The sequence below is a fragment of the Seriola aureovittata genome, chromosome 19 (genome assembly GCF_021018895.1).
Source record: "Seriola aureovittata isolate HTS-2021-v1 ecotype China chromosome 19, ASM2101889v1, whole genome shotgun sequence".
Taxonomy (NCBI): Eukaryota; Metazoa; Chordata; class Actinopteri; order Carangiformes; family Carangidae; genus Seriola; species Seriola aureovittata.
Window position 1 is genome coordinate 4,582,501 of NC_079382.1, and position 24,606 is coordinate 4,607,106.

Genomic DNA, 24,606 nt, shown 5'->3' on the forward strand with positions numbered 1-24,606 from the left:
CAGGAAAACATAGTGTACGTTTTATAACACCAGGATCCATAGAGTATGTTTTAATTCTAATATACATTTAATAACATCTGATATACAGCTTTCATCAGAATGTAGATGATTTAATCACGTAAGGGAACACTTTTTAATTCATATGCTCATCCAGCAAAAGCCTTGTTTATTGTTTTTTACTGCTCCATTAGCAGCATCATCGCTGTGTTAACCATATTTTCAAAAAATGCTATTAAAGGTTTCTCTGTGTGAAACTCCATTAGCAAATGTTGTTGTTATGCACACAAATGCATCTTTATAATTTACTGTATCAGCCAAACACTCTTAATTTTCTGCATTTATGCCTCCATTAGTGAGTGCCGTCATTGGGTTCATATATTAATGATGTGACCTCCTACACAATTTGGCTTTTAATGCCAGTAAGGAAATTATGTCTGACTGCATTCTACAGATGTGTCGTCTCCAATTAACGTCACATTAAAATGTTATGTGGTCAGATTACAAAACGAAAACTATGATGGCTGGAGTCTAGACTTGTTTTTGGTTTGGAAACTGCATATACCAGATCATGTCTAGACAAGAAATTATATGGCAGATTTATGCAATATTTGTAAGATGTAAACATTAAACAGCATCTTTTATCTTTTGTTTGAAGAAACAAAAGAGAATTTTATTAATGCAGTTAGCTGAATTGTTATATAGCAAAATTGTACAATGATAAATGCAGCTTTGATGGACCTTTCATGAATGCGTCAACATACCACAGGGTCACTACACATTCAAAATAACAAAAGATCTCCGTCCTCAACTGCATTACTATGCATGGTAATAAAAAAGAAAAGAAAAAGGAAAACTGTTATTTATCCCAATTTTAAATCTCTACCAGTGGATTTTCATACTGTATTAAAATGAATGGAAACCATTGGTTGCTACAAGGGAAGGAAAAATGTGTTAAATAGTTTAATATGCCCAAATGAAGTAATCTTTAAAATGCTCAAAAAACATCCTAACCTCAGAATTTTTCAGATTAGAATAGCAAAAATAATCCCAAACATCATCAACACACGATGAGTTCTCAGCACCTGGATTAGGTTCTGATCTTTCCAGAAGAGAAAGTCAATGAGTTCAGTTCATAAAAGGCCACTTAATCCAGGTGTTTTACCTGTGCTGCCTTTCCTCCGAGATGACCGGGAGCTGCGAGCCACACTGAGGAGAGAGCCGCTCCGGTCGCTGACTGAATCTCTGTTTGAGGTGGTGCTGCCTGTGGCTTCACTGTCCCTCACCATGCTGTCATAGCCACTGCTGACCATACTGTTCCTGTTCGAGAAGTACAGAGATGTCTTCCCCATAGCAGGTGGCAGATCGCCACTCAACACGCTGGTGGTGTCACTCGCGTGCCCACTCAGGTGATCAGGTGTGCGGGGAGCAGTCACCCGACTGTATGGCGAGGGCAGAGCGGTGATGTGGTCCACTCCTCCTGAGGTCGGGCTGGAGGGCCTTTCCTTAAGGAGGTCTGAGATCCGGCCGTTGACAAACCCCTGGATGGCAGATTTCGATGATGAGCATGTGGAGCTCTGGCTTGGAGTCCGACTGATGGAGTGAAAAGATCTTGGGGGGGAAGAGGAGAGGAAGGAGGATGTCCGCTCAAAGTTAACAGTTTTACTGTCTGGGGAAAGACTGGCACTGCGGTTGATGGACTGTCGCAGGCCTTTGTGGGAGAGACTAAGGTTCTTGATGCTGGGGGCTGACAGTCGACGGACTTTTGGGGTAGCCATCTTTAGTTTCCCAACAGCAGAGAGCTTGTAATGGGTATGCTTAGCAGATTGAGCTACAGGGTTTTCGGAAGAGAAGAAGTGAGGACTCTGGTCAGATCGAGGATTCTTCCTGGGGCTCCTGCTGGCCCTTGGTAATGTACAATGTCCCTCATTATTTCCTTTATAACCTCCCTTACAAGCCCCTTCACTACTTCCCTTGGAGCTCCCCTTAGAGCTCATAGAGGTGTTGCTACTGCCTCTATCCAGAGTTGGGAAGTCGCTTGGGGTTCTCCCAAGGGAATTTGTTCTGCTAGCCAGCTGCTCCAATTTGGAACTGAAAAGCCTACCACTGTCGTCAAAGGGGGAGTTCAGCCTCTCACTCATATTATCGTGTTTCATTCTTACACTTGAGGTCTCAAACAAAGGCCCAGCTCCCTTTCTGGAAGCACTGCTATCTTTCTGTTTGTACTCCGTTCCGTATTTCCGAGGGGAGGACATGTTGTGGCTGTGGTTCGCTGGGGAGTGCTGTCTGCCCTGCCTCCTCTCCAGAGTTACCCCTGGGCTACATGGGGTGGATGATGTCACCCCCCTTGGGTCTCTGTGGTCGTCTACCATGTGACAGCCGTGGTAGCTTTCCGGGTAGTTGGCATTTTGCCAGCCTCTAGGCAAACTACCTGTTTTAAAGGAAGCAGTGGCGGTTTCTTGGTAACCAGGTGAAACACCAATTCTCCTGGGGGCATTCCCAACATGTTTGCAGATGATTTCTCCCCCCTCCGAGCCCCTTTGAGTGTTAGTGGAATAAACATGTTCCCTGTCTCTAGGGTGTCTCTTGTCTGCACTTCTTGGTCTCTTTCCACACATTTTGTCCTCCGCAGTTTCATCACAGAAAGCTGAATCTTCCAAAACCACTGGGTCGTAAGAGATTTGGCTAAAAGCTGAGTCGCATACCCTGTCAGACTTTTTGACATGTGTTTCAGAGGCAAAAGCTCCACTCCTCTTCTCGAGCGTCTTCCTATCTTCTGGACATTTGACATTATTTCTTTTGAGCTCAGACCCTGACTCACGGGAACTTTCTTTTTCTGTACCACCATCCAAATCACAATCCACTTCTGTACTAATCAGCATCGGATTAATAAAAGAAGGTAAGAACTTTTTTTCTCTTTTCGGTAGAAGATGGGGATTTTCAGTGCTGTCCTCTGTTGCTACAGGCTGAACAACAGAGCTCTTGGTTGTATTAGATGAACCTGCAGCTACAGATTCTTCACTGACATTGCTGATTATCCTGATTGGTTGAGAGCTGGCAGAGCCCTGAGCATGCGCCTGTGACTGGGCGGTGTCTCTGATACAAATAATGTTTCCGCCCGTCCTCCCTCTGTTCAACGCTCCACTGATGGTCACCTCCTCTACCATAGAGAAGACAAGTTCATCTTGACCTTTTAGGTCCAGTGGCTGTTGGACAGTCACTGTGATGGTGGCCTTCATTTCCTTAACATCCTCCATGGGGCAGTTGGGTAAGACATCCCCATGTATAACACTGGTCGCCAGGGAGTGTGAAGATGAGCAGGAGGAAGAAGGAGATATGGGGGAGCTCTTGCCAACTGGTGACGCCCTTTTGTCTGGTTTGAACCAATCAGCAGCTTCCGGACCCTCCTGTATTCCTGTAGGCTGATGTGCGAGGGAACCACCCTGAGCTGCCATACCAAAGTCCTGAGAAGGAAGCTTATCACGTGACTTAAGAGTTCCTGTGTTGGGAGGCTCAGAGCGACAGGTCATGTTCAGACTGAGAGTTTGATTGAGGAGTTCTTCACTGGAACTAGTTGCACTGCACTCCTCACAGTCATACAGACCTGAATCCTCCCTCTGGAAACTGTCTCCAGGGGAGGCACCATCTGTTGGCTTTTCTCCAACAGAGGTCTGACTGCAGCCTAAACCCTGATTCAGCAACGTCTGTGATGCGTCTGATGATTTGGTGTCTGCCTGCTTCCCTGCTTCTTTCTGGGGTTGTGATTTGGATGTGACAGAAGGGCCTTTTGAGGACGACTTGAGCACATCCATGATCAACTCACTGCCATCGATACAGCCCAAACGCTCTTGAAGTTCAGCAAATGTTTCACATTTAAGACAATCCCTCTCTCGCGGCTTTATATCTGCTTTTAACGTTTCAGTATGCCCCTGAGCAGTCTCCTCGTTCTTCTTCTCTCCCTGCAGCTGAGGAATTCTCAGAAGCTCTTGGAGGAGAGCGGTAAACTCCGGATCATCCAAGTCAGTCTTGTTGGGATGCAAAGAAGGTATGATGGGCACAAATTCAGGTTGTGCCAGCCTTGGGGCTGCACTAGACTGGATGAAGCCATCTGAGTTTATCTGGATGACTGTGTCGCACGACTGGTCGCTACTGGAATGCTCATCCAGTTCACCACGAAGACGGAAAGGATGGATGTCAACATCGACCTCATCAGTGGAGTGGAACGCCCGCAGGGACAAAGACTGAACCCCTCTCTTTTCTTTAGTTAAACTCCTCCCGCAAGGAGAGCATGAGGTGGATTGCTGTTGAATGAAGACAAATCATGGTGTTAGAACTGAGCTCCAAAACATAAACTGACAAATACGTCATTGGGGTAAAATGGAAACACTCTCATGGTAGGACAAAATGAATAAATCTGTCATTTCCTTTAAAAGCGCACCACCATCGTGATGCCATTAAAAGGTTGTATAGAAGATGAATATGAAAGTAAAAAGATATTACAGGACATGTACTGTCCAATACCTTCGTCCTTTTCTGTGTCCTGCGAATGCGAGACGCCAGCTGGATGGTGGACAAGGTCTCTTGAAGGTGTGCCAGTGAATCAGCAACTTCAGCGATCACTGCAGTGTGGCAGTTTGTATGACCCAAGGACTCTCGCAGGAGCATAGTCAACTTACTGCCCCTGTGCAGAGACAGTGCAAATGTCCAGACATTAACTCAAAGGATCATTTCCAAGCAGCCAAATCTGTCATTTTGAATGTATGTCACTATTGTCGAGCTTTAGCTTTAGCCAGTATAAAATGGGTTTACGACGGGTTTTTTGGAAACCAAGTTACAAGACCAATGGTCAGAATCAACTTCAGCTGACTGCCAAAATATTAATGTTAGAGAGTTGAGTTGACTCTACACCAATTTCTGCCAGAATGTGTCCACCATTAATATTTAGTTTCTTACTTGCTGGGGGTGGTTTTAAGTCCACTCAATAGAGACACGACCACAGGGCCCAGTTCAGAGTGAGGAGGTTTATTTTTGATCATACCCCTCATACCACTACGCACATCTATCATGGTCAACTTGGTGGGGCCACGCGAACCTAGAGATGGAGATCAGTGTAAATACAAAACCTTTTTCATGTCTTCAAATATTCAAATAAATAGCAAATAAATTAGATAGATAGATAGATAGATAGATAGATAGATAGATAGATAGATAAATTTATAATATATTTATATAGATTTATATTATAAAACATATATAAAAATGCATTATATTCTTGAATTCAGGATTAACTATGGAGAGGGGAAACAGACTTCAAGCAGAGACAAGCGGTCCTGGTGACTGAATATTTCATTACAACCTTTGCCAATGGTGCTGCTCTCCGTTCGAGGGGGCTGGACGTGGAGAGTGAAGAACATGATGGAGCTGTGGGACAGGTACGTAACGAAGTCACTGTGCCGACGCGCTGCGATGGCCGCGTCCAGGAGGGAAGCAGCGCGCTCGGCGGTCGGGGCCTTCACTCGGTTGTGGTTGCGTAGCTGGGAGGAAGTTAAGAGGAGGGTCATAAAACCTAATGTGTGGAGAATGTCTTCATAAACTATTTACAGCTCCATTCATACAGTAGATTTCATGTTCAATAAAGAAACACAGAGACACCTACACCAATGAGCTACTGCTTTGCATTTGGCAAACGACAGTGCGAGGGAGGAGAGAGCTGTTCAATGATAATGTAATCACGTGTAATCTTTTTATGTAATCTAACAGGTTTCACTCACTGCAGCATTATCTCCTCACATACACTTGTAGATCAATTATACCAATTGACAGTAATCATACAAAGCCTAAAATCTAACTTAAACAAAGGAATCTGGCATATTATCTGTGATATCACTGGCACCTACTGACAATGAATGGGCAATTTACTTTGTAGCCACTAAAAATATCCAGTTTTTCTAGGAATAGAGCCACAGTTTGTGGTTCATAGCTGCTAAAACAACTGTAAAATAACACTAATTCGTGTACTAATTTTCAAATTGAGTCTTTGAAGCATAGCCAAGAAATTGATCAACTTGTCAGGAACAGAAAGTACGGCCTTGGCTCTCTGGTTTCCAGATTTGGGACAGGCTTGTTTATGTTTACAATGACTGATTAGACTGTAAATAATCAAGCCAATGATAGTCAAATTCTTAGGTTTGTTCTTCAAAGGAATACACCACCAATTTGGATCAATGAACCCTTGTGTGCTTGAGCTCAGAACGAGCCCCTGTTTATTTAACAAGCTTTCTTTTTTCTAATAAAAAAAAAATTTCATCCTACTTGTATCCCGTAGATGGGGTCTTCTTGGAGTCTAATTCGGGCTCTCGGGCTGTCCTGGATACTGCCTAACGAGGGGACGACCTCCCCCAGTAGATCTCTCAGTGTGTCCTCCTCGCCGCAGCAGAGCTCGATGGCAGACACTGACACGGTCAGATCAGTCCAGGTCTTCTCTCTCCGTCGCTCGATGGCGCTGTACAGCCAGGAGATGGCACAGGGAATCAGCCCGAGCTTCTGGATGCTCTCATCACTCCCCACCATGCTGGACCAGGAGCCTGGGGCAGACAACAGATGTATCCATACATACAGTACACACACACAGAAAGTACAGTATATATATACGTACGTGCTAGCATATAAACACATGTGCATCCCGTCGACAAATAAACACAAATATCCAGTTTGAAACCCACATTTTTATATGATTTATGCTTGAGAGCCACTTCAGTTATTGTATTTAAAGCTTTAAGTGCGAATGATAAAACGTACTAGTTGGTTGAAAAAATGGTGATAGAGTGCAAAGAAACATTGAGTCCCTGTCGCTGAACCTCAGCTTTGGCAAACACAAGTGGCCTGGTCACAGGTGGAAAACCAGTTAGCGCTCTTGTCACTGTCACTGTCTGCATAATGGGAGTGGAGCCTGCGGGGGACAGTGTGTGCGTCCCATGCATTATATCAACCAGTTAAAACTTGGCAGGAAGGAAAGACGCTGCTGATAACACTGGCCCTTTCCAAGCCACTTTGTCTTTGGCCGTTCTGTCAAAGCTTTGGTCGTACAGAAGTAGGCGTGGTTTCATCTAAAGTGGGTTGATAGGTCGCCTCCAGGCCAACAGTTAACACTGACAGGGGCTGAAGTGCATAGTGGATATCATATTGGGGGGAGATTAATGTTGGCAAGAGAAATTGTGTTTTCCACTATGTTCACACACACAATACTTTCATAAGAACACATTTGTAAGACAGCTTAGAAGCATGGGTGTATGTATAATGGCAGAAGTGCACTGGCACACACAAAACACAATACATTTACACTCAACAATGCACAAATGAAGACAGAGCAGAAGCACAGAAACATACCCAGGAACACTTTGAGATTTTCTTATGGACTGGTGCCATGCTGTATCTCCTACTGCACTTTTGGCCCACATTAGTTTTGAGTTACGGGCCTGTTTTATGCTCTCTTGTCTTATCCAAACTCTAATTGAATGAGGATAAGAGAATTGGTTTACTCCAATTAAAGGGCGAGCTGCTTGCCGTTATTCAGAGAGAATAGTATTCTGCGGAGGAGATTGATATCCCTCTGGCTGTGGGCCACATGTAGTCTGTATTGGCCAACTAATTCAATCAGATTTACGGAGAGTGGCGTCATGTGAAAAAGCAGCTCCAAGGAGACCCTGTCCTTACCTTAACGTGTGTGTGCGTGTGTGTGTGTGTGTGTGTGTGTGTGTGTGTGTGTGTGTGTGTGTGTGCTGCAATCTATTAAACCCCTTCACCAACGCTAAGTGCAGGGTTCCATCTCTCTAATAGCAACATATTACAGTCCATTTTGTTTACAGCCCCCTCTGAGCTCAGTGCTGCAGCAGAATAAAATAAAATGTGTCTTTTTGTCTAGTATGCTGAAATGTCTATCGGGCAGTGGCAAGCTTTTAAGAAAAACACGTGTTGTATAATTGATGAATATGCTTTTATTTACAAAGGAACAGGTGAAAGATGAATGACTAAGAGGGAAAGAGTTGAAATGGCAACAATTTTTGGGGAAAATAAAGATGATGGAGAAAAGGACAAAATGGAGCCAGAGAGAGAAAGCAAAAAAAAAACAACAACAGGAAGGCTGGAGATTGATCAAGATTGATAAGAGGACAGAGAGATAAAATAGAGACGGGAAGTTTAAGTGATAATGAAAGAGTGAATGATAGCAGGAGTGGGACAGAGGTAAAGGAGAGGGGGAGGGTGGGTTGGCCACTAAGCGTAGCTAAAAGCATTCCACTCTCATCTTAAGATTTTAACCCGTGGCCTCTCACTGTGACCGATTACTCACCCACAGCAGCACATCCCAAACCCAGAACACATCCATCGCTGCCACTGAGCACGCAGCGGATGATGTCAGCCAAGACGCCTGCACACACCTCAGCCTGGTCAGACAGAACAAAGGACAGCGAGCGTCTTATGATTCATCTCCGCACTGAGGGAGAACATCCAATGAAATGTAAGAGCCGGAGCAGAGGAGGGATGCTTTTCTGATTCTGTACATTCCCTTGGGCTCAGATATCGTAAGCAGAGCTTGGAGAAAACTTGAATATAATTGATGGGCTGTGTAATTGTGGTGGCTATCCAGGCCCTATCAGTTTTCAGGTCATCAGACAGACAGAGCTGAGCTAACCATGGTGTGTGTCCTGAGGGGAGGGGGGGGGGTGCATTTTGAATACTTGAACATAGAATGCTCTACAGTCACATTACACCATCACGTATCTGTCAATGTAAAACAAGATAGATGAGTAGTACGCTATAGCACAAATAGAAACAGTTGACACCACTTTATAAATCATATTCAGCAGTAATCAGGATGAAGAACCAAACCTGGCTTGACTCCTGAGGATAGGCAGCATCAAAGTTGAATGTCTTCAGGAGATTTCTGCTGTCCCTGCCTTGTATCATTGTAGTGGGTGGTTGGCTTTTACTAACTGGATCCATTATAGTGACCCTTTTCTTGGATGGGTCAATCTGGAGAGCAGGTGGTTGGCCTTGGCCTCCTGACAGTGTTGGGCTTACCCTCAGCACGACTTTGACCTGTACACCAAAGCAAATGGAAAAGAGAACCATGTTGAAATTTACAGTATATTACACACCACTGAACACCCAGAGTTTTTTTTTTTCATTTGACTGAGTAAACTTCCTGGTTTAAGTAGTGCTCTGCTTTAAACTCATACACGGTTATTATTTGCTGTTTCAGTGGCATGGCTCTAGGGATGGTACTGCTGGTCTGTCCACCACTTTGGTTCAGTCTGAAATACCTCAACAACCATTAAAAGGATTTGCCATGTAATTTGTGATCCACAGAGAATGAATTATAACAACTTTGGTGCACCGTCTGCTTTTAATCCGGCACCATCGCCAGATCAAAATTTGTATTGGTCCACTACTTTGATTCATGACAAGATGCGTGCCAAACAAATGAAATTCCCATCAGCCTCAGCTGTATGGGGGAACAGGGATGGTTGTAACATGGGTCAGTGGTAACACTTTGAATTTCTCCAAATAGTCAAACTGTATATTGATATTCAGAGAGGCTGAGACATGAAGAAATATGGTAAAAGAATTTTATCGGATCAAGTTTTTCATAACAAACATAAAGTGTGGAGGTAGGAGGGGGTTGGGAGGAAGGGGAAGGGGGTGAGGGTGAGGGAAATAGAGGAAAGGTAGAGAGGGAGGATGTGAGGATGGGTAGGCGGGGTGAGGGAAGAAGGAATGGGGGGGTAGATATGGGGAAGGTTGAGGGGTAAGTTAAGGAGGCATGGAAGTAAGGCAGATGGAGGAAGGGTGGGGGAGGTGGAAAGGGGGGAGAGGTGAAGGGGGGTGGGGGGTGGGTTGGAGAGCTACTGTCCTCCGGTCTGAGTGGAGCAACCAGCCGCCTCCTCCACCTGACTGTCGCTGTCACACTTCTTGTTTCTGTGCATCCAGCTCCACATCCCTCTCTTCTTCTCCGTCTTCTCCTTTCCTTTGCTCTCCTTCTTTGCCTTCTCCTCCTCCTCTTTCCTCTTCTTCTGTTCTTCCTTCTCCTCTTTTTCTCTCTTTTTCTGAGCCTTCTTCTCCTCTTTCTCTTTGTTTTTCTGTGCTTGCTTCTCCTCCTCTTTTTGCTTCTTCAGTTCTGCCTTCTCTTTCTTTTGTTTCTTCTTGATATCCTCCTTTTCCTCCTTTTGTTTCTCCTCCTGCTTCTCCTTGTCTTTCTCCTCCTTTTCCTCCTTTTGTTTCTCCTCCTGCTCCTCCTTGTCTTTCTCCTCCTCCACTTGTTTTCTTCTCCTCTCTGAGCTCTCTTCTCTGCTGGCGACCTCCGCTCTCAGAGCGTTGAACTTCTCCCTCCAAGCCTCCTCCATCAGGAGTTTTTGCTCCTCCTGGCTCCTCAGCTGGTTTTCAACCTGAGTGAGTCTCTCAGCAAGTTCCTCCTTCTCCTTCACGAGCTGCAGGAGGTCCCTTTTGCTCTGGTTGAGCTCCTCCTTGACCTCCTTGACCTCCTGCTGGTTCTTCTCCTCCTGCAGTTGGAGACACTGCTGAAGACGGCCGACCTCCATCTGGTTCATCACAGTTTCCTCCCAGTGCTTTGTAAAAGCGTCCAGGACCTCCTGCTCCCTGGCCTGCAGACGCTCCTCCAGGTTGCTGATTTTGACTGTGTCAGTAATCAGCAGGCGGTTCACCTGCCTCTCCAGGCGGGTGTTCTCCTGTCGCAGAACAGAGAGCTCACTTTGTTTTCTTCTGGCCTCTGGTCTGCGACGTGGACAGCTCTGTGGAACAGCCTCTGCCATTTTCTCAGAGTTGTTTTCTCTGAATAATAATAACAATAATACATTTTATTTAAAGGCGCCTCTCTTGGCACTCGAGGACACCGTACAGAGTTACACAAATTGAGATTTAAAACACATTAAGAAGAAGCAACGATAAAAATGAAATATAAAAATAAAAACAATACAAAAGTGACAGAGCAATTGGCATCAGATGGAAAAGGCAGTTTTAAACATATGTGTTTTGAGTTGTGATGGAACCAGGAAACACACAGATGACCTTTGGTCTCGCAGTAGATGTTTGCAGATGTTTGTAGGTAGTCGACGGTATCAGATGTGATCACTGTTGTAGATCGGACGGGAACTCAACACTGGTGTGACTGAGAGACAAGGTAACACTGAGGTGAACTGTAGCTGCGAGAGTTCTAGAGAGACGCATCATAAGTGGATTCAGCTTCTGGAATCTGTAGCTGTAGAATCAGCTGCATCACACAATTCTGTTATTGTTTAATTTAATGGTCAAATGAGTCAAATAAATGTAAATTATTAATTCTTTATAAATATTGTGTTTCCTGCTTTTCCAGACTCAATTCATTAAGTCTGGTTGATCCTCATTATTGATTTGTTATGTGGAAATGAAGTCAATCCAAAGCTTTTCTCTATTTTCTTCCTCCTGGCATTTTGTTCACCACTAAACACCACTAAAAACCATTTTTAATGTCAATAAAAAGTTATTGAAGATGTCAAATAAAACTCACTAACATGCTAATGGCCAGTTAGAAAATGTGTTAGCCTGTTTGCCTGGTCGCTAATGGGACACTAACTTTACACTGTCTATTCAAAAGATGAATTTGTATGTGTACAGCTTCTGTCTTGCACTTGTCTGTAAACCATTGTTCTCTAGTGGAGCAGTTTTTACTATAATGGAGGAGGTTGTGGAGGATTCAGCACATCTAAGCTACAATGGCTTCCTCTGTTTTGGACTGTCTGGCTGTCTTGCTATTGGTCAATGGTGATAATCCTCAATTCAAAGTAGTTTTTTTTTTTTTTTCAGTTTTAGCTCTCTTCAGTTTTCGGCCTGTAACTGCTCTTGTTTCCCATTTGTTTAATCTATATGTAAACAGAAATGTGAGTGTTTTTCTGGGGGGTTACATGCTGTAAAACCTGAACAACAGTTGTTGTTGTAGCTGTGATGTTACCAGGCAAGCAGCAGAGAAACTGCTTAAATGTTGAACAGGAGGATAAAGTAGCCTATTTGTGACAAAGTAGTTCTACCTCCCCCTAACTCTCCCTAAAACTACAATTTGACATATCAATTGTAATTTTAGTATCTCAGTGTAATGTGTTCATTAGTGGAGTTTGGGCTCTTGCCAGGATACGGGAGTGTGTTTTTCTCCCTCCGGCTACAGACCTCTAAATGTATTGAGTATTTCAAGTTTTCCAATATATGGTGTTGCGCACGTTTCAGACCAAAAATGTGCACTGCACACTAACATGATGTAGGCTACTTTGTGTTTAATGCTAATAAGTAAATGTAAGTATGTTTACACATTACATGGTGAACGATTTAATTCCCGCTAGAACATCAGCATGCTGGCATTGTCATTCCGAGTAGCATGCTAATGATAGCATTTAGCTCAAAGCACTACTCTGCCTAAAATCCAGCCTCACAGACACATTAACATGTCTGTATACTCTTATGGTGCGTTTCATTTGAACTCAGATTTTTCAACTGGAATAACCCCTGAAGTCAGATTTACGACAGAGTCAGAATAACCTCACCACCTCAAAATCCAAGATGGCTGCTCTGCATATCAACAGAAGTGAAAGCTGTAGTAGTATAATGTTTATTAGCACTACTGTCTTATTTGTGTCTCATCAATCATACACACAGTACTGTCTAACCTCTATCTCTGGACATGTTGCAATGGGTTTGTATGTGTACTATATGGCATAGTGCTTTCAACTGGGTTAGGGTTAGGTGTGACGTCATTCCCATCTCCGATTTCCAAGGTCAATGAAACACAGTATTAGTCTTGTGTAAATGTAAATTCAAGCCTCACCTCCATTTTAAATATAAAGCAACAGAAATGGATAAATCTCAAGAACTACAATTAAACAAAGAATGTCTGTATGACTTGATACTAACGGTAACTTTGAAAATATATTTTTGTTCTGTCATCTGGTTGACTAGACTGCACATTTATTACATGTATTATGGGAAAAAAAGTTGACACTATGTCACCAGTGGACAGCTACAGGCTGAGAGACTAAATGCCTTTCACAAGGGTTGTTGAAGGAAGTGTGAGCACTGCTATTAACCTTACTCATGTATTCATACTGTATACATATATACAGGAAATGGCTAGACATTTTAAACTACTTTGAGACACACAGAAGAAAACTAATTTATTAAATGCAAGAAGTGGGTGTGTGTGTGTACTCTGCTTTTACATGGCAACATGTATGTAGGTGATTTCAGAAGCAGCGGCAAAATTGCAGGTTTAACTCAGGAAAATAAATACCAGCAGCATACAGAAACTTATGAAAATATAATGAGTTCAAAAATATCTTCATATCAAATTCAGCAGGTTTTAACCTGCTGAAGAACACAGATTTCAGTGATAACTCTAAAATATACCGTATATACCAAAGTGTATGCAACAAAATATTCAAATACGTTGTTTAAAGCTCCCTGTTATGATGTCAGGTACAGTGTGTTTTACCTCTATTTATACATAAATGTAGCTGTGTGAGAGAGGGAAGTAAGAGTCAGACTTGAGCATTGAGTCCCTGCTGCTCAGCCCCAGGAGCCTGAGATACTATTTTATGCAACGTAGCTTGCAAGAAACCTCAGTTGCAAAAGGGAAGCCTTGGCAGAACAAAGCGGTAAATGTCAAAAAGGATTAGGTTTGAGCATTGAGGATGGTGAGCTAATGATGGTGTACTTTGCTGTTGTGAATGTTTGCAACTGGCATCACTTTATTGTATCCTTCGACACATCAGGTAGTCTTTTTCTATGAATACAAGAATGAGCAGCATGTTGTTGTTTAATGTTTAATTGAGATAAAAACATGTTTTCTTTCGACTGACGTAGACAGCCAGTTGATCCAGTTAGTGCAGAAGCTACACATGCACTTAAACTACATGGCGATGCATACCTCCTGCTATATTTCCGCATGTCATGACATTAATTCCTTAATGCAGTTCTCTACAGGAAGCCTTGGAATTGAGGGGCTTTAAGGTCTTAAATTAAGTTAGATCCTGACTCCGACAGCCATTTAACAAGGCTCATAGGTTTTAGTCTGCAGGAAGACAAGGCAACATTTACCTCACAAAAGAAAAAATAGCTGTATTACAATATGTAAACCAATTATAAAGTTATTCATAATCAGGATTCAGGTCTGCACGGATTGCAAGTAGCGCTGTGCAGCTAAACACCCAGTCAAATGTGGTTCTCTTGAAATTGTGCAGGACTGCACCACACCACAATGACATCATCTGACATTGACAATCTGAAGACCTGACAGCCATATTCCATCTGCCACATGATGAATTTCCAATGTCTGTAAAGGATTTTTTTTCTCCGCTCCCCTCCTAATAATTTTAATACCTTATGCAAGAAGTGGCTCCCTAACCCTATTGAACATGTGTCAAACTGTATTTATGAGGGTTAAATTATTCAAGAGACCCATTTAAAGGCAGAGAAAATCCTCCTCCGCTCCCACACACATATATTCTCACACGCAGAGGCACACAGAGCCGAGTGCTCGGGCAGGTGTGGCTGGCAGTGGGGTCTATCTGAGCCCTTATCTGTAACTCTAGACTAAACCCAAGAGTCCATCTATGAGACAAGGGAAGGGCAGGCAGCCATATTGATCTCCCCAGTTTCTCCCAGAGGAGGGGAGGGGAGGGGATGAACAAGATGGAGACATTAGCACCACATTACAGTGTATCATGAAGGAGGAATGATATAGGATCTCCTCCAAATTGACTGCGATCTCTTTACTCCACAAGCAGGGTGGTAAAAACACTTCCAAGGTGGTGGTTGTCGGTGAGGATGTAGTAGTAAGTTTTCTGATAGTACATCTTCACTTGTCTCAGCAAACGTGTCAAATGAGATGACTGTAGTTGGAACTATATTTAAATCTGTGTAGATTTTCTATTTGAATTTATAATAATATGTATATTTGGAGTTGGAGTTGTAAAATCCTATCTATCAATGTTACACACCATTGTACAATGTGTCGGCTTGTGCTGCCTTTAAACACATTAATCTGTTTCTCCAACTGGATTTCCAGCTGCACCAAAAAACACAACCCCACCAATGTTAAAGAAATAGTTCTGCATTTTGGGAAATACACTTATTCGCTTTCTTGCTGAGAGTTAGATGAGAGGATTGGTTCGACTCTCATATCTGTCTGCTTAGAGGCAGTAGGTGATTAGCTAAGCATAAAGATTTGGAAGCCGGTGGAACTAGCTGACCTCAATCTATCTAAAGTCTGAGGCTACTAGTGCCTCTAAATTTCACTAATGAAGACATTATATTTCATTTCATTAAAAGGGCTATTTGTGAGTTTTCTCTGCTGCTGAACGTGGTTTCTTGCGGGGAGCAGGTGGTGGTGATGGTCACTTGACAAGAGCTTCAGCCATTGTTGCATTTACAAGACAAGAGATTATAGTACACCCTTCTGAGCAGCGCTAAATCTTCAAGGCAGATTGGAGGCTACAGTGAGTCACTATTGGAAAGTGGCAAGACAGGCCCGGGCTAGCTGGTTAGCAAGCTAACTTCAGTAGAAGAAAATACATGATAGAGGCAAGAGTTAACATTAGTGTTGCTTTCCACCACTGGAGACAGCTCTTGGTCAGTAAAAGAAGAAAGTTTGATGCTGAACTCACAACACTTCTTCTAGACTGGTAGTTAAACAGCTGTTAATGCTAACAATGGCTATGTAAGAATAGCAAAACTTACAAATAGCTCCATTAATACACAAACTGACTGTAATCTGTGTATCTGATACACTTCAGCCAATCAGTATCGTTTTAAGAGTGCTTACATTTAGTTTCATTCATCTAAGTTTAATAAATATCAAGTAGCTGTGAGGAAAAATTGCTGATAAATAATCATGTTATCAATGTGGTTCACTAAAAAACAGAAAAATCTTTATCTACTGTGACTCTACTGGAATTCGAAGCTCCAGCATCTACCTTGCCAACATTGGGTGAGTCTTTGGTTCTGGTGGCAGCTTGGAGCAGGCAGGAGGGGACAGGCGGCGGATTTTTCTGGATGATCTCCCTGAAGCAGGTGGAGAAATGCGCAGGAGCTGGATCAGAAGCCTGGCCTTTTTTCCTCGATGTCAGGTTGAGCTTCTCAGCAGCCCTGCAGGGAAGACGGGAGGCAGCGTGACATGCCACTGAAACTTATAATGCAACCAGTACAAACTGCATGGCTGCAGATAAAGATAATTTTTACACACATTTGCTGTTTTAATTCACATAACGATATATTTATTTACCTGGCCAAAAAGGACATGGCAGCAGTATTGGCAATGGTCACCACTCTGGAGATGTGAGGGATCTTTGAGCTCGTCTGTACAGTCCCAGCATCACCACAGCCCAGGGTTGCATCATCTGCAGCCTGCCAGGGGAGAGAGCTCATTATAAAATCCAAATTTGTAATTGCACTCCCGCACCCACTCCAAAAGGGGCTGTTATTATGTGAATTACTCTGGGGAGGAACATGGGGTGCATCTGTCTAAGTAGGGCATCTAGGCTGGGAGCACATTGGGTTAAACTTACACCATTAATTCATATTACAGCTGTTGCTAGCTGCATGTGGAGTGTGAGGAATAGTTTCTGATGGCAGTAGTGACCGCTGTCTGAGTTCAAAACATGACTCAGGGTTGAAGAGGTGCAGTAAACATACTGTCAAAGTCTCTGACACACACAGTCACAAACCCTCCATCAAGCAGCTTTATGTAAAGTTATTCCAACACAGTGTTTTGCCCTCATTCATAACGCTGTGTGTGTGCAACATGGCCTATTCAGCATGCATCTGCTGCTGCCCAGCGTGAAGTCACCGACCGTCGCCGCAGGCCTCAAAAGCCAACATCTTTGGATTACGGTGCTTTTCTGCACCGCTCTCGAGCTCCACATCTCATCAATGTCTCAGCTTTTTTAGGGCATGATAATAATGTCATCTCAGTTTTTTTTTCTTTTAATAATGTCCAACCATGCCAATTAGTGAAACAGTAGGAGGAGGACAGTAGTGGTTTCGAAGGAGACTGGAAGGAGATTGTAAAAACGGGGCTAGGTTAATACTGTATACAGCCTAAGTTAATATGGATAATGTATAAATGCTGTACTTTCCCCACCCCTCTTCTTTTCTTGTTGACTCATATCTTCTGTCACAACCTTTTTTTTTTTTAACCTTCACCGTCTCTTTCTCCCTGTTCTGATTTCTCTCTCTTTTATTATCTTGTTTTCTTTTCTCCACTCCATCATCCTTTCTACCCTTTCTCCTGCCTGCCATCTTAAACACTTAATATCCCTTTCTCTTCTTCTGCTATCCATTTTCGTCTCCTCTCTGCTTACTCCTCTTCGCTTTCACTAGTCTCATACTATTTCACCTCAGCTGCATAAACCTATATTGATGTACTCTCATCCTGGATCAGGCTAGTTTCTTATACAGTCTTGCACAACCATGGATAGTTTTATTTGAGTAAAACTGTTGCATTGTTATTGATGATTTTGATTAGGCAAGTGTATTAAGAATAATTAATTACACTATTGCTCTCAAGACCTTGTCTAACGGATAATTAGCTAAGCTCCGCCCCCTCCAGTTACTGTTGCTATGCCTGTCAAGAGCAGCACATAATGACAACAGCAGCAGATTTAACGCTTGAAATTCTTGCAATTTTTGAAACAGCAGCTCCTTGATTTCGAACGGCAGTAGACAAAAGCCAGCTTCTCCTTCTCAGCTGGCGACCGTCGACAGATTTGATCGGCTAGCTATTTATGCCAACACCTGCTCCTTGAGGCAAATGAAATTGGTTTCTCTGGCTGACTCATTATTTCCAGTTGACCTGTTTTAAAATGAGTCTTAAATATGGTTATAATGGCTACATACATGATGATGATGAAGGTCCTCTAACCTTATGAAAGCACTTGTTCTAACCACAATCTTTTCCTCTTTTTCTTTACCAAGTAGTTTCTGTGCATAAACCCAACCAAACCATGACACAGCCTTAACTGTGTGTTTTTATTATTCTTTCTATGATGACAAAGGTCCGGTACGGCTGCCACTCGTACACTCCTATGGGTCGTATCCAAGGATAGGGACAAGCAACCTACGTGGTTGTGTAGAAGATTTTGGAGGACTTTGTTCAGCGAAAGTAACACTGTCATAGATGACTGGCTTGGCTGTGGTGCTTGGAGTGTAACCCTCCCTAAATTCAATATAGAGCAGGACAGAGCTCTTATCGTTAGCCTAGCCAGGAGCGGTGGATGTCTTATTGTGAACAGGTCTATTTTTAATCTAATGTTTAACTTCACAAATCTCCTTGGTCTTGAAAGTAACATTGTCTTAGGTTACATTTTGTAGGTAGCACATGAGTAGGCCAGACATACTGATATCTAGAGCTTACATTAGAACATATAAACACACTCTAGGTCTCATATTTTTTGTATTGAAAAGGTTAAAGAAAGCACCACCCTTCAAACTCTTTATATTTTGAGTATCACTCTAACTACAGCCCCATGCACAACACGCCATTATGTGGAGAAATCCAAAGCTTGACAAAGCTACCGTACTTAGTTACAATTGCCAAACTGTGATTGAAATAATTGTGTTCGGGGGGATTAGTTTAGCAAATTGATTTTAATTTATTGTGATGTCAGTGAAGATTTTCTTTCAACCAGGTCACATGATATCTACACATAGAACACCAAAGGGAGGGTATCTGGATTTTCCTTTCATCCATAAGGATCAGGAGTAAAAAAGAAAAACCCAACAAAACTCGACCAACAACATCATATAAAACACTTTATAAGCTTTTTCATTGGGTACTTGGGAAGGACGGGTTCAATCTGCTTCCATCACATTAATGCATATTTCACCAGCCACCCTGTTAAATATGACCATCCCTCTATTGATCACAAGTGCATTTTGACTTGCTGGCTTTTATGACAGGGGTAAATCATGACCCAATTCCATTCCATTAGCAAAAGTACTTTTGAACAATGTCCGCAGCCATAGGATCTAAATAGGCTCTGATTAGGCACTGTGAATCATTGCCTTGCTGACACATGCACCCGTAAAGACGTACTTTACCCATATAGATCATTAAAAGGGGGGTGCTCACTAGGGGATGTGTTATGCGTGATTTAGTGGTAAGAGAAAGCTTTTAGGGGGTACCTTATGGTAAGAGTAGATGGTGACACCATCAGTATTGGACACAGATTTAGAAGCGACCAGCTGCTGCTCCTCTAGCCAGCGGTCCATATCGGGGTTGGGGAGCTTGGGCCCCCTCCGCCTGAGGGTTTGGGGGGTCCTCTGAGGCGTCCTGGGGCTCTGTGGGCTGTGAGGACTGTGGCTTCGACTGTGTGGTTGATGTGCAGCCATGGCAGCTTCCCTTGGAGCTCTGTCCCCATGCTTTGTCTCACTTTGTCCCAGCAGTGAGCCTGTGCTGAGGCTGGGTTCAAAGGGAGGCTTAGCTAATGACTGACCCCTGCTCAGAGCCAGGTGGATGGCCTCCTGTTTGAGCTGGTTCAGGTTTGTACCACAGGCCGCACACTGGCCCTGCTCCCTTTCTCTGTCCCTGGATTCAGTGGTGGACCGACTATGGACACGAAGGTTGTCTTTAAGAAATGCTGACAGGTCACTCAAGTCCTGTAGAGTTAGAAAAAAAAGGCAGCAGACATAATTTTACATTTGAAAACTGGAATCCTAATAAGATCAGATCCATAAAAAGCTTCTACTGAAGACATAATAACAAAGCTTATCTATCTTGATAATTACATGAATGATCATTTCGCATATGCCAATTGAGTCACGGAAGGGCACTGCAGGCAATCTTAGCACTTAGGAAAGTAATTATGGAGTTAGTATTAAAGGTCCCATATTGTATAAAGGTAGATGTCCATGTGTGGTTTGATTATAAAGCAGGTCTAGGTTCTATATTAAGACTGTGAAAGTATCAAAGCGCTCAGTCCACAGAGAAATGCACACAGCCTGTATTCAGAAACTGAGCCTTAAAACCAGCCGTCAGGACTTCTTTAACTTTGTGATGTCACAACAAAGTAGTCATCACTCTCAGCCATGCCCTAAGCCCCACCCACCTGGACCCACCATCCAACCTTGGGGGATTTGGTTTCTCTGAGTGTTTACCTGACATCTGTTGCATTTTTATTGGATCACTCAGAAAACAGTCAATCAGAGGAGAGGCTCTGAGCCATCTCTTCTGATTGGCTCATTGACCTGTTGTTACTAGAGCTCCAGAGAGATGTAAAACTACATTGAGATGGATTTGAGTTTTTAAAAGCATTAATATATCTTCTTATTGATATCAAAACTGCAAATCAAACACTGGAAAAGTGTAAAATATTGGACCTTTAATACCATCCTATTTTCACCATGTGCAGTAAAAAAAAAAGGAATATACTGCACCTTTAAAGCAAATGAAACGAGTGCTAACCACAGATTCATGGAGAACAACATGTCACCATGTTTAAAGAAGCATTTAATTTTCAATTAATATTTACATGTTGAAGCTGGTTATATTTCTCTCTGGCTACGAGACAGTTGGGTAAATAAAACATGGTATAAACGAAAGAACAAGGCAAAGTTTTGTTTCAATGAATGAGGGCTGGGCAGTCATTCAATACTGTCATTTTGTGAAATCATGTCACGATGATTTAATGATGGTGTGTTACTGTTAGACACAAGTTTGTCATTTGAGCTGCCTGTCTGCACCCAGGCTGTCAGATCTAACAAAATGAGCATCAAACATCAAACCATCATCTTGGGCATCTTTGTGTCACATCCTCTTTGGTCTGTCCTTGACACCTCCAACATCCAACACACTCACTCACTACCCCTCCCACCTCCATCCTGCCAGCACATTGCCAATGACCTATATTGCCCTGGAGGAGTACTTTACAGGAGCTCTCAATTATTATGTAAAACATTCATTCACACAGTCATTCAAACTCCAAAAGTGCTGAATCATTAGGGACTACATTTATGTCTTCCACAAAAAATTCTACTATGGGGTAATTAAGCCCCACGTATGTCCTGATAGCCTATTCTCCTTATCTACAACAAATAGACAAACTATACAATTTTCACCTTTCAGTTTCAGGTTTGGGTATTTATATTTCATAATGAGAAATGATGACAGATACAGTATATAGAGACAGAAATGTACTGCAGTAGTAAAATGGGAGACTGGGCTTTCCATCTTAGCCAGATTGCAAGCCCTTATGAAAGATGACGTTACAGAGCCGTGATGCTTTTGAGAAATCATGCTTGGATCAATAAACCTGAAAGTAGCTTATACCGGCTTATCAGATTTCTACTGACCATCTCTGTGGCCACAAGATACCATCTCGCTGTGTTCTCTGTCTAAAAACACGAGGGCGGACTGTGCCCCCATCCCACTCAGGAGGACAAAAATAAATAGTGTTCCCTCTATGGACGGGACTGCGGAGATGAAATATTCATGCCCATTTGAAACCACTCACGCAGGAATGGCACTGGTTTACTTTGTCGATTGGAGTGTGTTTGATGGATGTTCGTGGTGACAAATATACAGATGGACGCAGAAACATATGGGTGTGCATACCACTCACAGGCGGCACCTTAAAACGTGATAGTCCCACATGAACATTAATATGCTATCTTATTGTCTAAACATTGTCAGAAAATATGGAGGTGCATTTTTACAAAGTCTACTCATCTGATGATATAAGGGTTGCAACTAATGACTAATTTCATATTGATACATTTTTATTGATGAATTTTTTTAGTTTGTAAAACGTCATAAAATAATAAAAAAAATCATTCAAAATTTTCATTAAGTTTATATATTCAAGATTTTCAGTTTGCAATAAAAACCAGCAAATATTCACATTTTTGCACAAAATAAATATCTGATAAAAACTGCCCCTGAATCATTTTCTGTTGCTCGACCAATTGATATATATTGTTTTAAATTTTATATTGCTGCATGTCCAAAATGCTTATATCAATTCATATTTGTTGAACATGTGGCAAAACGCTAATGCAAAAAATAAACAGATTTTTATGAATCTGTTTTTTGTCATTAAATAAAAATAATGATCATAATTACAAGTCTAGTTCAAGAATATGCAGTATGTATATTACTTATATTGTATTTATTATTGTATTTAGTGTGTTTTTATATTATTTTTTCAACTATTACCCTATACCACCACCTGCTGAAAAACCTGAGATGTGTTTGTTTAATTGTATCTTGTCCATGCCAACTCTTGAGCCCAAACACCATTAAAACATTTTCCTCACAACAGTTGGTGTCAGCCTGAGAGAGAGAAAACTGAGCTTAAGTGCATTATTGCTCCAGCACATCCAGCTCCATCAAAGCATGGCGGTTACTGACCTTGCAGGAGAAGTGGTGGTGAACAGCCAGACTCAGAGCTTGTTTCTTCAGAGCAACAAGGGTTGCTGAGCACTTCTCACAACACGCAACTTTCCTATCAGACCTCCCAGAGCCTGGATTCACCGACGTAGAGCCTCTACATATTGTCCCAAACATATTACTCCTGATGCGGTCTCCAACGGACCCAGGGAGGGACCTGTAGGAGGGGACAGCGTCTGCTCTCTGGCACATATTCCGAAGTGGGTCGCCCCTGGACCCTCCGGCACCCTCAGGAGTCGGGCGCTCTTTGGCTTGGCAGTCTCTCCCTTTAATACTTGGAGAAAAGCCGGCGGGCTCACAGTGAGGCGGCACTTCTGAGCTCTGAGAAATAAATCATTAGAAGAAGGATGTATGTGGGCTTTGGCTGTGGAAAATTAGATATCAATCGACATGAACAACTGTAACCACACCCAAATGTTTTTTCCTAGCACAGCAACAATATTATCCTTCCAGGAAAGTCTCACAGACCATGCAGCCTTTTACAAATGTGAACAAACTGCGCTCAGAAGGAATAAATCTGACTTACCCAGTGAGCTTCTGTGACCGAGGCAGGAAATCTCTCTCCTCTTCCAGTCAGAGATGACATGACAACTTGTTAATATTTAAAAAGATATCCGAACAAAGGTTGGGCGCACTTTTATTTAATTTAGCCAACGTTCCATGGATGTAAAGCAGAAATATTTCACTCATGGTAGAGTTAAATGAAAAAATATGACAAACTAAGAGGCAGGAGACACTGACTCAGAGGTGGAGTGATGACTGTGGCACAGTGGAGAAGGAGGGAGCGCACTGGAGGACACTTCATGATTTTACATGCCTATTTATTGTGACCTCCTCAGGGAGGCGGTAGGGAGCAAGTCTTCAGAATCAAACAGTCAAAGTGATCAGGCGGAATTTCACTGGATATTTCTTTCCTTTTAAAACATAATCCTAAAATAATCTCTCTCCTATAACAGCTCCTCATATGTAATATTTATTTCAACATTCTTGCAACAGAATGATCAGAAATCACTTTGATGTTCCTAAGCAATTATATCAAGATATCAATATATTCCCTATGTGACTTCTGAAGACTTTTGTTATTGTAGCACCATAGGGGTCAGATTGACAGTGATAGTTAAGAGAAAATTGTAGTATAAATTTTATCAAGGAGAGTTTTTTCCCCAATATATTGTTTTAACTATGCAGAACAGGGGAATGTCAGATGTATAAATTATAACATTATAGGCAGAGGCTGCATTAAAAAATAGATTAAAGGGCTACTCCAGCAATTTAGTATTGCACTCCCATGACATTGGGTTATTCAGGAGAGATAGATTAAAAACAGAATGATCAAAATTGATGCAGCAGAGGTCAAGAGAGTCCGGTTTAGTCTTATACTACGAGGCAAACTCTAAAAACCCCTGGAGCCCGCATTTCTACATCTGATGACATCATCAGGGTTGTTTTCTCAGAGAAGACATTACACAACTAAACTGAGTAGGGTTCAAACTGTCATGAATAAAGTCAGTGAAGTACCCCTTTAATTTAATTAGCCTGTTAAAAAAAAAATTGTTGATAAAACATCAACTGTGTTTCACTGTGTTTTCCAAAACCCTGAGAGCTTTCATTGCCTTTTGGTTACAGAGGTTATTTAGGGATGCATAAAAAATGTTTCCACCTCAACTGAAAACAGTCTGAAAATTGACAGCATTTGTTGTTCTAGAGTTATGAATATGGCATTTCCCTGCAGCAGACAAAGAAGCCTAGTCATTTGCTGTTCTCAGTATGATAAGATAAAAACGAAACCATAGGCTATGTAGGTTATTCAGAATTTTTTTTTTGCTAAAGCAACAAAACAAGATCAAAGAAATATAGCCATGTTTTAACAACTGTTTAAAAGAATTGTAAAAGAGAATTAGATGCATATTTCCCTATGAATTTGTTACATGGAAAAGATTAGGTAAGTTATATCCTATTTTTAACTGCACCTCCTTTACTTTATTGGCCTAGTACATAGGAAGATAGCTAGGCTGCTTTAATTAACAGTAGATTTTATGTTAAAATAACTAGCTGGTGGGAAAGTTGGATATAAACTATATGATAACGCTGTTTTTTAATCAGAGAGAGAATATTACTTTTACAAAATG

General features: G+C 42.1%; 2 protein-coding genes across 3 annotated transcripts in view; both read right to left on the bottom strand.

The window, feature by feature from the left end:
- The window catches only part of kif26bb (kinesin family member 26Bb), a 29,638-nt gene extending 6,073 nt beyond the window's left edge, over window positions 1-23,565 (bottom strand). The window contains exons 1-12 of one of the 2 annotated variants that reach the window (XM_056363235.1): window positions 23,004-23,563; window positions 22,439-22,798; window positions 19,216-19,689; window positions 16,316-16,437; window positions 16,008-16,179; window positions 8,884-9,093; window positions 8,345-8,438; window positions 6,310-6,581; window positions 5,354-5,531; window positions 4,951-5,089; window positions 4,519-4,678; window positions 1,163-4,298 (exon numbers count right to left, since the gene is read on the bottom strand). In XM_056363235.1, the coding sequence (XP_056219210.1) occupies window positions 1,163-4,298; window positions 4,519-4,678; window positions 4,951-5,089; window positions 5,354-5,531; window positions 6,310-6,581; window positions 8,345-8,438; window positions 8,884-9,093; window positions 16,008-16,179; window positions 16,316-16,437; window positions 19,216-19,689; window positions 22,439-22,798; window positions 23,004-23,063 (5,377 nt within the window). In that variant the 5' untranslated portion in view covers window positions 23,064-23,563. Of the gene's footprint in view, window positions 1-1,162; window positions 4,299-4,518; window positions 4,679-4,950; window positions 5,090-5,353; window positions 5,532-6,309; window positions 6,582-8,344; window positions 8,439-8,883; window positions 9,094-16,007; window positions 16,180-16,315; window positions 16,438-19,215; window positions 19,690-22,438; window positions 22,799-23,003 lie in introns of both variants that reach the window. The other variant, XM_056363236.1, reaches the window with a different exon arrangement.
- On the bottom strand, window positions 9,881-12,979 carry LOC130160620 (golgin subfamily A member 6-like protein 22). Its single transcript, XM_056363237.1, has 2 exons — window positions 11,080-12,979; window positions 9,881-10,842 (listed from the first exon to the last, which is right to left on the bottom strand). Exon 2 carries the CDS (start codon window positions 10,821-10,823, stop codon window positions 9,900-9,902), a length of 924 nt encoding a protein of 307 aa, XP_056219212.1. The 5' UTR covers window positions 10,824-10,842; window positions 11,080-12,979; the 3' UTR covers window positions 9,881-9,899.
- Window positions 23,566-24,606: the final 1,041 nt, after the last annotated feature.

Excerpts from the sequence above, each read along its gene's own strand:
- LOC130160620 (XM_056363237.1), bottom strand. The coding sequence starts at position 10,823 with ATGGCAGAGGCTGTTCCACAGAGCTGTCCACGTCGCAGACCAGAGGCC.